Source organism: Anarrhichthys ocellatus, unplaced genomic scaffold (genome assembly GCF_004355925.1).
Source record: "Anarrhichthys ocellatus isolate YVR2014 unplaced genomic scaffold, GSC_Weel_1.0 scaffold6, whole genome shotgun sequence".
Taxonomy (NCBI): domain Eukaryota; kingdom Metazoa; phylum Chordata; class Actinopteri; order Perciformes; family Anarhichadidae; genus Anarrhichthys; species Anarrhichthys ocellatus.
The window spans coordinates 8,551,427-8,566,261 of NW_022280036.1; the positions used below are offsets into that span (position 1 = coordinate 8,551,427).

The following is a 14,835-nucleotide window of genomic DNA, read 5'->3' on the forward strand; positions in this document are numbered from 1 at the left end:
TGTGTGTGTGTATGTGTGTGTGTGTGTGTGTATATATGTGTGTGTGTGTGTGTGTGTGTATGTGTGTGTGTGTGTGTGTGTGTATATATGTGTGTGTGTGTGTGTGTGTGTGTATGTGTGTGTGTGTGTGTGTGTATGTGTGTGTGTGTGTGTGTGTGTGTGTGTGTGTGTGTGTGTGTGTGTGTGTGTGTGTGTGTGTGTGTGTGTGTGTGTGTGTGTGTGTGTGTGTGTGTGTGTGTGTGTGCACTATCATGATCTCCTCTGTGTGGTTCTGGATGTAGAAGTTCCACTGCTGTCAGGTTTTGAAAAGAAATACTGCAGAATTCAGTAATTTGCATGTATTATTCCTCAAAACTATGAAAATTCAATTCATATTTGTGAACATGAACAGTTTTTTTCCCCACAGACCTGAATCCAAAACCCCCAAATCCGTGGCACCGAGATCTACAAAATGTGTTTCAACTCCAGTTACAATGTTGGGAACCTGACTCATTTTCTCCCTTGTTCTCCACAATTCTCCCAGAGTTGAGTCTCTTTCTCTAGCCTCTCTTTGAGTAGAAATTCACAAATGTCAAATTCAGAGAGGTCAAGATTCATCTGTTATTTGTTTGAAATGAGGCCTAATAATGAAAGCTCACTGGACCATAGGATATATATTCTGAATTCTGTGGTATCACCTTCTAACTTGTGTACATTTCACTGCAGCGTGCAAACACATGATGTATATATTTACCTGATGCATTCTTATAATGGATTTAGCGAGTGGTTTGTGCCACTATTGTACCATGGGACTGCCTCCAGAGAAACTTTTCTATCTATACATTCCAAGTGGATGCCTTGACTCGAGCCTTCTGTTACAGACTGAGGGAGACAGTTGTCATAGGAGGTCTTTGCAGTGCTTGTAAAGCGGTCTCCATTATATTGTTCAGTGAGAACAAACTGGACAGGATGATTACATGGAGGCAGCAGGCTACCTACTGTGTGGGAACCCTTTTCTTATGGGCTTCATGTGATGGCTGGAGTTTGAGTCTGTGTTTTATATGTATATGTGTATATATATATATATATATATATATACAGTATGTATATGTATGTATATGTATATATATATATGTATATCGCCTTACAACATTTCAACATATTTTATAGGACAAAAGGAAACGTGTGTTACCAGAACGAGACAATCCACGCATTTTTCACATGACCATCAGAAATACGCTCAGGCCTTTTGCGAAAGGGACATGTCCTCCAGTGTCTTTTATGTATTGGCACAGTTCCTTGGCCTGTCGTCACTTTGTCATTCGCAACTTTCAGTATGTGCTTATGTATAAACACAACTATTTTGACACTTTGAAGGACACGATATTATTTAAGACCCTCATTGTAGAACTTCACACTATATAAAAAATATGAATTAAGCTGCTCCTCTTGTGTTAACCTGGACTACCTGATAGAAAAAATAAAAACCTTGGACAGGGTTAAGAAACGTTAATTATGTAGACTTTTCATTGACTCCTTAGCAGTTTTTTTTTCTTCCATGCAGCTTAAGTAAATAACACATATACTCATAAGCTGAATGCTTAAAGGCAGAGGGGAAGCTTTCGGCAACATTGTGCTATTTTTTTTTTTTTTGTCCGTCTTCTCTTGAGTTTCACCTCATTTATATCTTGGCCCGTTAAGTGAACATGATTTAAACATTCCAGTGAAAGTTTAAGAAATGTAACTTCACTTCGGGCAGTTTGAAGATAACCATTTTAAGTTGGTTGGCTTTTGTATGAGTGTGTTGGTGTGAGTGAAGAGTGCCACCCTTCATATTTCAGATTTACTACTGCATTAGCTTGCTATCCCTAGCCATTACTATCAGAATTAGATATTTTGTTGTAATGTGTTAGTTTCACCCTCGTTCCTAAGACGAATTGATCAGAAGGATATTGTGTGTTCAGTGTCTCAAAGTGGTTTTTATTGTATGCCTTGTAAAAGTGATGGTGGGGTAAATGCTGTAAAAGTAGTGTTTTGACAAGGTGGTCGTTGAACAAATAGTCGTCGTAATTGGTTTTGCACTGTTACATTGATATGCACTAACGGAAGAGAAACATACCTCATTTTATACGGAACATAAATTGTGCAGGAGTGCTATTGTCCTTTGGGTACCTTTTCAAAACTAAAAAATGGCCAAAAGAATTATCTCAACATGGTAGAGGTATCTCAAACCAGCTGAATAATATTAATTTGTAAAAGTTTAAAAGGGCTGTTCAATTTTTATGGCTTAAAATGAAAGTACTTTTCTTAAAATATAGTACCACTTCAATAGAACTTGCTGCAGCAATTTGATAGATTCAGGTTAGTGGTACACCTCTACCAGTACAAAGGCCTGAGTACCAGCACACGGCTCATAGATGACGAGGAAGATGTGAATTACAACAAATCATAGATGGACGTCATTTGAATGGAACAGAAGCAGTTTTTCTACAAAGAACGTTCAGAAAATGTGTAGCCAACACTGGTACTCTACTCAGTCAGCAAAAAATGTGTGTGCACCCTCAATTCAGGTAGTTCTTTTTCCAGTCCAGAGTCCATTTAACTACACTACTTTCCATAAATACTTTTAAACTTTGACTAACAAAAAAGGGGAAAGGCTGCTTGCGAAGGCTAGAGTGTGTCATCTATGTGGCAGAGGGAAATGTTCATTCTTGCTGTATGAGACACACATACAGAGTGCTGAACAACCTAAAGGCAGACATTTTCTTTAATGCAACGTCAAACTCCGAGTTTGTGCTTGGTGGTGCATGCATAGTGTGAACTAAGAAGTTAGGCAGTGTAAAATTAACTACCCCGAGAACATAATTCCCGCTGTATGGTCAGTTGTTTGTATTTCACATAAAACATACAAGCAGAAGGGAAGTGTTTGAGAATAAGGGAGGTTACTCATTTGTGTTGATTTCAATGTTCATCTATTTACATAAATGACCAAATGTATGTAGCCTTTCACATAATGTATATGTATATACAGTATATATATATATCAAAATGCCTTATAGACAAGGGACATTCAACCCGATTAGAAGTACCAGGATAATAAAAGACTAAGATCAACAGTTGCCTTGTTTGTAATGAGCTCTAATCACTCTGAAGACAACCTGACAAGTTTGATCAGATGAATCAAACTTCGGGGTCAACAAATCACATCGGAACATTAATCCGGCCACGACCAGGGGGGGGGGGGAGAGACAATTAGCAAAAGTAATACTCAGTTTTTTGTAATTTAATCAAGCTTTATTAAACACTTCTGACAGGTGTGTAGGCAAGTGTGATAAACCATGCATCGCACACCAGGATGTGTTGGTCCAACCATAAAAAAGACAAAATTCATAAATTAAATGAAAAACTACAACTGAAACGGGTGAAAAAGCAAGATGGAGCTTTACGGTGATTGTTTAGTCACAGCTGACTGTTTGCTCCACGTAAGCGTCGACCTTTTGTAGTTTTAAACATGCAATTTCATACTGTGTGCTGAAACTTTCTGCGAGCTGTCAAAGTACTTCCCGCTTGTATCACAAGGTTAAATTTTGTACACCGTCCCAACATGTGATTAACGAACTGTGAACTGACTGAGAAAACCAAACTGCCAGAAATCAACATTTAAACAGAATCCTTGGAATAACAATGAGCAAATAAAGTGTGATGGTCCTTTCAGGTCTCTACCACTATTGAATGCTCGGTAGTAACAGATTTTAATGTCAAATTTTATTTCAGACAGGCCTGTATGCAACTCAACTCACGGCCTGTAGAGTTTTGTTGCAATGCAGGCTAGTTTACAGTTTGACATCGCAAATCCAACTACTTTTTACAAAACATGACATCTACAAGTATAACTTTAAAAAAAAAAAAAAAAAAAATATATATATATACTGTCATCTGTTTCCTCACAGAGAAAAAATCCAAATGAGTAAATGAACCCTGACATTTAATGCACTCTAATACACTAAAATAAGACATCACACAGGACTGCTGAGTGCGACACTATGCTATTGAAAATATACATACAACACTCAGGAGAGGTTCATAACATCACTTGAAAACTTGTTACAAAGACCCGGGGCTGTACAATATCTTCCTAAATGTGGGCCGTTTAATGGTAACAGCAGAACTGTCAGGAAAACCTTACATCAAGGTAAACACTTGTCTATACAAAATAAAATAGTGTTATCAACCTCGTGGCTACAAACAAAAACACTTGATATTCTAAAAAAGAGAGTTCAGAAAAATCTTTAAATTTGTGGGTGCTTTAAAGTGGCAGAATTTGGATGCAGCTAAAACTGCCGCGGCGTTCCTTTGAAGGGCTTGAATCCCCCCGCGTTGCCACCACTGGGGATGGAGCTGTTGGTGATCTGTACAATACGGTTCATTCCAGACGAAGAGTGACTGCACAAAAAAGAAACAAAACACAAATGTAAAAACGCTGCGAAAAGGGGTCATACTACTCAGTTTCGTCATCACTTTGTAAGTTCGGCATACCTCGAAGGAGCCATCATGCTGCTCCGGCTGTCTCCCATTCTGCGATTATCAGGGAAGCCCCCCCCCTGGGAGCTTGATCCACCGTGCCACTCCTTCCTCAGGCCCTGGTCCCGGCTGTGACGCTCCACCACGACCTGGCGGCCAGAGCTGAATGGCTGCCGAGACACAAGATTGGCATCTGTGAGCTACAGCTGAAGACGAACACTTTGTTGTTGAAATTTAAAGCGTATATGTATGCGACTTAATTTACAGGAATGGACCCCCATTTCATCGATAACACTGGTACACTATCAACAATTATTATACGAGTCATTGAAATGTAAAAAAAAAAAATGTTTACTCATTCCCAGTTTAGAGGAATGTCTTCAAACTGCTTGTGCAGATGGTGCAGCTGATTTCAGCACTAGCTGACTTCCTAAAGAATTAAGATAACCTTTAAAAAAAAAAAAAAAAAAAGTATAATATGCAGCAATTTCCACAAAAACAATTTATGGACTGATACAAAAAAAGAATCCCTCTTGATCATCACTTACAACCCACTTTAAGTGTGTGGTGGTGTCTGCATCTATAGAGACCCGGTTCTCTGCCTGTATTCTCTTTTGTTATTATTTAGCCGTTTTCAGGACAATTCCGGGCATCAGCAAAGAGGATTTGGACCACATGTGGTGGTGTAACCCCCAGCCAATGAGCAGGGTGTGTAGCCCGTTCTTATTCCCAGGTCAAACACCGCCGCTTTGTCACAAAGTTTTAGTCTGGAGGTAGGCTGACCTGATTACTCATCACAATGGGTCTCCCTCCGTCTCGATCATTAAAGCTGCTCCTCCCACGGTTGGCCGAGGTGCCTCCTCTAAGTACTGGGCCTGGACCATCTCTGCCTGATCGCTCTGCACGCATGCGCATGGGTCCTCTGGTCAACCCAGCATTACTGCAGGCGAGAGATTTAAAACAAAAGACATTAGCTTTCACCGTTTGTTGGGGGGGGACACAACTGATGATGCTCAAAAACTGCATTATATTTTTCACCGTATGTCTCCCTTGTTGGAGTTCATGCCACCATCGTTCTTCCATCCATGCCCTCCATCCCTGGGTGAGCGGTTGTGCGACATGGCAGGCATTGCAGCTCTGGCTCCCATAGGGCGATCATGCATGGGCACAGGCCGCCTCTCATCTCGGTCCCTGCGGTCGGTATCCCGGAGTTCGGCACGTGGAGGAGGCGGCGGCTCAGCTCTGCGAACCGTTTCAAAGCTCTTCGGGTAGCGCTCAAAGCCAGAGCTCTCTCTGTGAGGAGCAGGGCGACTCTTCTTTACCTCCGGCTCACCGTCAAACCGGTTACGTCTGGCAAAGAAAGACCGACATGGGATTAGTCACATCACAAATAAACACCAATTACTGTCTCATGATTAGACCCGTCTGTCCAAAATATTATCACTTCATTATTATGTCCCATTTAACATTAGTGTTAAATTGTCATAATTAGCTTATTAGTTCTTGAGTTATGGCCAAAAAACGTGTTTTGTAGGTTCAAAGTGATGTTTCACCAATTGGCATAACACCTTGAGGCAGTAAATCTAGTTTTTAAATTACCCAGACGTGGTCTTCCTACTGTGACAGGTCAAAATATAGTCTGTAAAAATAATATTGTTGACACAATCGACTACCTCGATTCGTATTGGTCCATCACTTGTACCTGTCATACGTGTTGGGCTGCTCGGCAGCAGCCTCTGGAAAGCGACCCCTCTCTCTGGGAGTGAAGTTTGAAAAGCGGTTCTGTTGTCGGTTGTAGTTGGAGCCTTGGTTCAGACGGACATCAGACTCAGACTGCATCTTCTTGTTGCCGTTCCAATAAGAATCGTCCCTCCGCCTGAAACATTAAATATAGCATCACATCTACCGCCTCTACACAGGGAGAGCGACTTCATTCTCTACTCAGACGTATTCCACCATATCTTCACATAGCAAATTGTTGTTTGCTGCTTTATTAATACTTTGAACATTGTATGGAGAACCTTTAACCACAACATTGGGTTTGTATAGAAAAGGTTGATGCGTTGATGTAAATGTCTCCTGGTAAAACCTCCATCACTGCCATTGAGCCGCAAAACAAAGCCATTAGGCTGCAATAAATTGAAAGAACTACAAGGGTTTTTTAACTTGGGTCATAGTCACACCACCATGAAACCGCCGAGGGTAAAACATTTAAATCTTGTGTATATACCCGTGTTCCACCTCACGGCCCCTTTTGAGGTTGTTTCTCTTTTCTTGCTCATAACGGAGCTGCTCCTGCTGCCTTCGCAGCTCCTCACGTTCACGAACCATACGTTCCGCCTCTTTACGCCGTTCCTGAAAGAGGTCGTGGAAAAAAAAGAAAAATTGCACCAATTAAAATGACTGCGAAAGCTGGATATCATTATACAATCACAAGCAGTCGGAATACATGTACTCAAGTACATTTTGAGTAAGTCCTTTACATCTGGATACATTCATTGCACTATTTCCATTGATTATTTCATGCATTAATTAAGCCACGTAGTCTCCTGCTGCAGCCCCGCCCCCACACGACTCTGTTGAAGGCAGCACGATCGGCTCTCTGTACCTGCTCTATACGGATTCTCTCTCTCTCAAGCCTCTCCCTCTCCAAGCGCTCCCTCTCCAGTTTTTGCCTTTCCATCTCAAGTCTCTGGCGCTCCCGGAGCAGGTTCTCCCGTTCTTCACGCTCTCGTAACAGACGGACGCACTCACGCTCCCTGCGTTCTTGTTCGGCAATTTCACGCCGCCTAAAAGACAAGAGAAATCCCTCCGCTTAGAACTTTAAGACAATACAAATATATATTTAAAACTACAGGCTATAGCAGCCTACCTGCGCAACTCTACGGCTCTGCGAACGCGGTCAACTCGAGCCACCCGTTCACGCATCCTTTGCTCCTTCATCTTTTCAAACGGCAGGATGTCATGTTCTTCCCCCTTGTTCATAAAAGGTCGCTGTTTGAATCTCATCATATCCAACTGGAAGAGGGAAAATAGAAATTAAAGTTAAAAAGAAAATGCTCAAAAAAAAAAAAAAAGTGGAGCATGTTAAAAGTCAATATTATACTAAGCATCATGTTCATCAAGAGTATGTACCTCTTCAGGAGGAATCAACCATTTTGGCCTCCGTTGAATGTTCATGTGCGCTGGGACAAAGGGCTGGGAAAGAAAGGATCAAACGGACTCTCATTTAACATCCTCTGGTGGCTAATTAACAACATGCATTGAAATATAATTCAATCAAAGACGAATAAAATGTCTTACTTTATCAAAATACCGTCCCCTTCTAAAAGGTCTCATTTTGCCAAAATTATTGTCTCCTTTGGGATGATGTAAAACGACCATCTTGCCTGGGCTCTTCATGCCTAGAAGAAAATGAATTAATATTCAGGGAGGACAGGCGTATACTTGCATATACTCTAAATCAGAGATGTGTGAATTAAACCTACGTCCATGCTTTCGGTCATCTTTCTTCAAAGAATCTTGCCCCAAGTTACATGAAACGGACTCAGATTTTCCACTTCTTGCGTCCTGTTTCTTGGACAAATCTTTGTCCTTTTCTGAGAGTTTATCAAACTTCTTATCCTCTTTTTTGTAAGATGGCGGTGCTCTAAACATAAAGAGAACCAAATGTTAGGTGTGCTTTCAATCCACATAGAATTAAGTTTACATCTTTTTCTGTCACCCACTTGTTGGGCAGTTTTATCCCTGTAGAACTGCGCTTATCACTGGATTTGGTGGAACTTGCTTTGTCCTCGGCTTCCTTCTTTGAGCCCTCTTTCTTGAACGGATCATTTTTGGCCTGAAAACGGCAGCAGGACAATAAAAATGACACAGGGCCACATTTCTTTCCATAAACACAGCAGATTGCATTCGACCAATCGGGCTCAAAACCAGTTTGACTCGACATCTCCCTCCCAACTCACCCTTTCCACATATATCTGCTGTCCGTGGAGCTCTGTACAGTCGAGGTGGGAGACGCACCGCGTCACCTCTGTACTTGAAGACATGGTCACCAAGCCGTAGCACTTTGAACCAGGACTGCGAGCATTTGTAACCACCTTGGCACTCAAAACCTGTTGGCAACAAATTTCAACATTTTTCTATGACACTGGCCATATAGGAAAAGTGAGTTTCAGATATATTCAAAATAAGAAACAACGAATTCATAAAAAAAACTGCACTTGTTAATTACCTTTCCATATTTGCCAAACAGGTTCTTTAGGACAGCTGCTTTGGTGTTTGAAGACAGGCCGCTCACCCATATGTTACGAGAAGAGCTGCTGTTGCTGCTACAGCTGACGACTCCTGATGAAGAGATTTTCCAAAACACATTCGGCAGTCATTGGGTATGAAAAATATTGCATCACGTTGAATGAAATTAGTTTGGGTTTTATACATTTCTAACATGTGGAGATAATTCTTACCCTTTTCATCTTTTGCAGCTTTTCCATCTCTGTCTCTTGAAGAGCTACAAAGCAAATGTAACAACAAATGTAAAATGAGCGAATGTAACTAAATCCAGCTGTTAAGTGACAGGCATACATCTAGTTGAATAGAAACACCATATTCTGTACTGTTCAGAAAAGAAAGAAAAAAAAAGTCCTGTGGGCAAGGCGTGGATCTGAACCAATGTCTCGAAGGCTTCATTGCTTTTCCAGTGGTGAGATGGGTCAGGTTGACAGCCAATTTATTCCCTGGACCAATGAAATCTTCGGAGGTTTGTTCAACTTCACAGCGAATCATTTGACCAAGAAGAAGAAAAAAAACACTGCCATTTCGGGTACTAATGCTCTTTTACAATGCCTTTTGTAGAAACTGGAAATGGCTTTAAAAACTGCTGCAAAGGCCAAAGTAACAAAATAAGAGATGTTTTCTCAGCTCCTGGTTAATATCACAATTTAACCAACTTCAGAAAAACAAATCAGTAGTAATTGGCAGGATTAGGTACACCAGTGAACATTTCCCTTATGGCAGAAAAATCTTGAGGCTACCCACAATGTTGCGTTCTTAGTGAGCTGGACTTGAATAACTGACATAGAAAGACAAACCTCTTTGCTTGACCTGACGCCCCAGTAGCGGAGGGGCCTTTCTTCCCAGAATCCTTTTCTTTGTCTCCCATTTCAGCTTTCTTCAGGCCCTCTCTGCCATCTTTCTTCATGGGATCACTCCGGGACCCATCATCTTTCTTACCATCTTTGTGGCCCTCGCTCTCTTCCACCATCATGTCATCATCTCGGACCGTCTCAGCAGAGGCCTCTGGCTCATCAGTGCCCTTCTCGGCCTCTGGAAGTTTCACATGTTTACCTGTTTCCAGGAGGTCATCACCATCAACATCTAGGGTGATGGCGTCATCATTTGGGATTGAGACGGAGAGGTGATCGTCCTCAGCTTCTTTAGAGGAATTCATGGCTTCATCATCCATCTCAGCCAGTTTGGTCTTAAGCTCTGGCTCCGCCTCCCCATCCGTGTCTGGGTCGGCATCCTCATCCACCTCTGGGTCGGCGTCCTCATCCGCCTCCTCTGGGTCGGCCTCAGACTCAGCATCCACCTCTGGGTCAGCATCCTCATCCACCTCTGGGTCGGCCTCAGACTCAGCATCCACCTCTGGCTCAGGCTCTGAATCTGTCTCAGCCGCCACAGCTTCTGACTCCGGTTCAGCCTCAGCCAGTTCCTCAGCCTCAGGCTGAGCAAGGCTGTCCTCACAGGGTGCAGGCTTAGACTTTTCACGAGTACCATCATCTGTATCAGTTACATCTGAGGGATTTAACAAGGATAAACATGGCAAAACACAACTTTTAGCATTGACATGTCGCATGTTACTCGACCTAAAAGTAGAATAGAAAGCACATTTAGTGTTAATGTCATCGAGGGCGTAGACACCACAGGAAGACACAAAACACACATTCTTCACGGAAACCGGGGGATGTTTCAGTGGTCTTCATTTCTTGACACACGTTATGTTCTTGAGTCATAATTCATACTAAAACGTGCAATTCCAGATGCTTCCTACAGTCTGTGGCAGTTCTCCAGGGAGGAATCTTCTGGCAAAGTTCAGATGAGGTAGAGGAACTCATCAGTTCATCCTTCAGGTTCTCTTCCATTGCGCAAAATACATCCCCAGCTGATCAGTCCATGTAAAGACATTTAAATATCTTCCAATATTTCTTCAATAATCAACATCAGTGTGTCATCAGGTTTTCAGAGCACTCTGAAAAAGTATCTTTCATCATCAAAACGAAGGAAAAGTCTGTCCCTTTGGTCACAAGTCTGTCCTTCCAGTCCCAGCCCATGGTGCATGTCACATCTCTTCACTGCGGTCACCTGGCAGGAATATGTGCAATTTTGATGGATGTTGCCTGCAATGTATGAAGGCTTCTGATCTTTCAGTTGCCCTCCTGACTCGAGGCGTCAGCATCTTGACAAAGTGGAGGAGTCTCGTGATCCTAGCTTCATTCACAGGCCATCTCACCTGACAAAACCTGTAATAAGGGGTCCGATTCCTGAGGCGAGGGTAGCGAAGAATTCAGACCTGCCAATTGCACCCGTCAGTCCACCACTACTGTCGATCAAAATGTCAACAGGAAAGTGCAATGATCCTCGAGTTCAACGAGTTGTTGCTTCTTCCAATTCATTGGACATAATAAAATGTCAGCTTGTTTGTGAACCATGCCTCTTACGTTTCCCTGGGGATGGGAAGTTGAATACCATAGGTGATGGAAATCCACAGCAGCAATAAATAGAGTAATCCACAAAAAATGGGTACCTGAGTCAAGGCAACTCTCATCCAATACGTCATGTGTGGACCAATTACAAATAACTGGAGAAATGTATTCATTAAGCATTTCCTTGATTCTTTCTTAGCACATGGTGACCTATATAGTGCAGTAGCTAGCAGAAGCATGAAATACCATGAGATGTTATGCATTCGACCAGGTCTTGTCATCATAAATGTAAGCTGTAAAGAAGAAACAACCTAATGTTAGTGTTGGGAATTAGCTCGCCAGCATATCATACATACCTTTTTCAGATTCATATTCTTCAGTTTCCTAGAAAAGAAAACACGGAGGTAAGATAACAAATATGTAGTTACAGCAACAAAAGGGCGGTTATAACTGTTAACAGACTTTCCAAAGGTTCTTTATCCAAACGCTAACTTAAGGTATATCTATCCATCTATACACACACGCTGTCATGTTAAACTGCTGACAAATACATTGGCTAAGTCACTTCCCCAATAGTTTACAGAACCACGTGGAGGAAGTTTCAGCCAGTGTGAATTGAGGTCATGGACCAACTTGCATTCAGTTAGTGTTAAATATATCTCAGCATGTTAAGTCTCAACCGTTTTGTGTTAAAAAAAAAAATAAAAAAAAAAAAAATAAAAAAAATAAAAAAAAAATCGGTTCATCTCTACAGAACAGCAACAGAGAAACATTTAAGAGAAATCTATGGCGGTCACCTTGGACAGCACATCTTCCTCCCCCGTTGTGTCCGCATCAGAATCCACTTTTTTCCCTGACAGGTAAAATGTGGAAAGAAAATAAATAAAACATGTGGTGTTGCTTAGCCACACTATACCATCAATTAAATCAAAAGCAAGATTACCTTTAGCTTTCCCACCTTTCCGATTTGATGAGTCAGCTGAAAGCTGGATTTGAATATTTTCTGTGTCACCATCTTCATCCTCAAGGGCCTTAATTTTAAAAAAAAAATAAACATTTCAACTACTTTTCCCCCCAAGACAATCTCCTTGTTCATGCTGGACATCACCAATTGTCTAGTCAAATGCAAACTCATCTGCCAGGAAGATATAATAAACTGAGCTAGATATGATAAAAATATAAATAGTTTGTCTTGTTTGTTCATTCATCACATCAGTCTTGTGAAGAGAAGTGATGACCAATAAAACGGCACCACTCAACATTGTACTGTGCCTTCTTATAAGGCAGAAACAGCGGAGTTATAGATCTTAATGAACTTTGAGGTGTATTCCAATCAAAAAAGTAAAAAAGTGAGGTTCTTATAGATAGCTTTTGAAAGTGAATACGACATATTAGCACCCAAATATGTGTTATTATGGCTACATTTTTAAGTTTCAATCTGTCACACCTTTGATCTTAAACTGATGAAATCTAAAACAAAACAATTTAGATTAAATGGGGGGATTTGAGACTAACAATTCAATGACTCGCTATCTAACCCAAACACACCATTTCAACTTAATTGTGAATTTTATAATCCCTTCAAATATTTAGGCCAATTGCTATATTTTCAGACTAATCTATAGCATGTAATTTTTAACCCGCAAAATGTGTTCAATCTAAACTGTTAACGAGGCGAGTTTTGACACCACTACATCTGTTCATCAAGACGGTCCATTTCATCAATTAAATAATGTCGCCGTATAAATATTGAAATCATTTCGTCATAACCCAGATTTAACAAAACGCCTCTTAATCGTGATTAATCCAACAAATTATAGCCGAACAACAAAGCTGCTTAACTGACGTTATTTATAAAGCGCACGAGCACGTGCACACGGTCCTCCACGCAGTCAACAATTATCGTTAATGACGCTTCATTTAAACAGCTGAAGTCTAGCACGTGCAACCTGAACATTTAAATGAACATTGACTAAAACTTGACGTCGTAGCGCTGAGAGATATAGATTTCCACCCGTTGTGTTCGAGGAAGCGACAGACTACGCGGGCCTTCTTCACTTTACAGCATCACCTGCTCTTACTATTCATTCAAGCTCGAGGACCATTAGCTAACATTTCACTTTTCGACAGGTATATGTGCACGGAGCCGTTTATCCAGGCTGTAGTCACATTGCTAAACTAGTCCGCGGGCATTTCAACTTTTTAAGCGGTTAACCTGACAAAATAGCCTAACGTTCGGTCAACAACGTTAGCTAACGTTAGCTTTAGCAGCTCTGTATCGCATTGCTCGGTCACTCTTCCTCTGACAGATTAGCTTATTTTTTTTCTGGTTACCTGTCTCAATCTTGCAAGTAGAACGCTCTTTATACCGGAAGTGTCCAAATTCCTTCGTTTGAGCTCAGATTTTAAATCAACAACTCTTAAATCTGATATTTTCTTTGACTCAGTGGAAATGGCACCCGTCGCCATTTTACCTCCCCTACACCGAACCGTGCGCGAGCGCAGACCGTTTTCCCCTGCTTCTTCTGTGTCTCTGGTTTTATAGTCATTAAATGCCGCAACGCCACCTACTGTAGTGGGGGAGCCAGTGAACGAGTTGCCATATTGAAAACATACTAGTATTTCAGGGACAAAATTGTCTCCATTTAATTCAACCACGCGTTCGTTACCCAATTTAGTGAACAATAAAACAAGGGGAAACTGTATTCTTGACAGTGTTGAATCGCAGCTTGTATTCAACAAAGTTTCAGGTGGTTAAAGCCTTTTCATTACAATGGACGGAGGAGTGAGAAACTTGAGATATGCAGGCTGTGTTATTTATGGAATGCAATCTTGAGCAAATTAGGCCTAATGAAAATGTACAGTGACCTGCATAGTTTCCTAGTTGGTGCACATGTGTGCCCAGTTGTTGATTTTACACAGACTATATTCAGCTGCCTCTCTTGTTGGTCTCAAAAGACATATCGACTCTCCTCTAGACTGAATCCTAAACTTGATCAGTCTCACATAGCCTACTTGTAGGATGTAAATCTACTCTAACAAACGAGTGTTCTGAATATGCAATATTTTGCTTTGTTGCCCTGCACCTGCACTTTGTCAATCATGTGCTTTATAAATGACCAAGCTACTTCAACATTTGTGTGTGTAGGCCTAAATTTACTTGATTAAACCGACACTCCTATCGACAGAATTGCTTCCCTCTTCCATAATCATTTTATTTCCACAGAGCACCAGCAGTTTACTTTCCTTTCTTCTGTTGAGACAGAATCGGGCTCCTTAAATCTTCTTCAGCTCCATCTGTGAAGACTGCATCATGTCTCTGGTCAAGAGTGACGCAGACACCAGGTCAGTAATGGATTCAGTAATGTCTCTAATCGGATAATAAAATGCCATTACTCTCTGGATAATATCAAAGATGTTGCAGCAGATATGCCCTAATTATTCATCATAATAGTGATGATATTTTGACAACACTAAAAGACATGCAGAGACACATCAATTTTAATTCCATGATCTAATAAATCTCACATGTACAACCAACACTGTGATGTTTCACCCTAAATCTTGACCTCTCACTGAAACGTAATCATACTAAAACCTTGAAATAATTATATCTGCACGTTTATTACGT

General features: G+C 41.1%; 1 protein-coding gene across 2 annotated transcripts; it reads right to left on the bottom strand.

Moving 5' to 3' along the window:
* Positions 1-3,598: 3,598 nt before the first annotated feature.
* On the bottom strand, positions 3,599-13,711 carry sltm (SAFB-like, transcription modulator). Of its 2 annotated transcripts, none has more exons than XM_031846618.1 (20): positions 13,539-13,711; positions 12,163-12,235; positions 12,002-12,057; positions 11,561-11,588; positions 9,591-10,296; positions 8,967-9,010; positions 8,735-8,847; positions 8,466-8,615; positions 8,229-8,341; positions 7,989-8,149; positions 7,804-7,904; positions 7,636-7,698; positions 7,373-7,518; positions 7,109-7,289; positions 6,731-6,855; positions 6,203-6,376; positions 5,539-5,850; positions 5,284-5,440; positions 4,516-4,670; positions 3,599-4,422 (listed from the first exon to the last, which is right to left on the bottom strand). In XM_031846618.1, the coding sequence occupies exons 1-20, from the start codon at positions 13,671-13,673 to the stop codon at positions 4,311-4,313; spliced, it is 3,105 nt and encodes a 1,034-aa protein (XP_031702478.1). In that variant the 5' UTR covers positions 13,674-13,711; the 3' UTR covers positions 3,599-4,310. The 2 variants fall into 2 exon arrangements, with proteins under 2 accessions (XP_031702478.1, XP_031702477.1); XM_031846617.1 differs by having other exon boundaries at positions 12,148-12,235.
* Between the last annotated feature and the right edge of the window lie 1,124 nt (positions 13,712-14,835).

Excerpts from the sequence above, each read along its gene's own strand:
- sltm (XM_031846617.1), bottom strand. The coding sequence starts at position 13,673 with ATGGCGACGGGTGCCATTTCCACTGAGTCAAAGAAAATATCAGATTTA. Across the intron at positions 11,589-12,001 it reads AGGAAGATGTGCTGTCCAAG|GAAACTGAAGAATATGAATC; the intron begins GTGACCGCCATA and ends TTTCTTTTCTAG. Across the intron at positions 10,297-11,560 it reads AGAATATGAATCTGAAAAAG|ATGTAACTGATACAGATGAT; the intron begins GTATGTATGATA and ends TAAATCCCTCAG.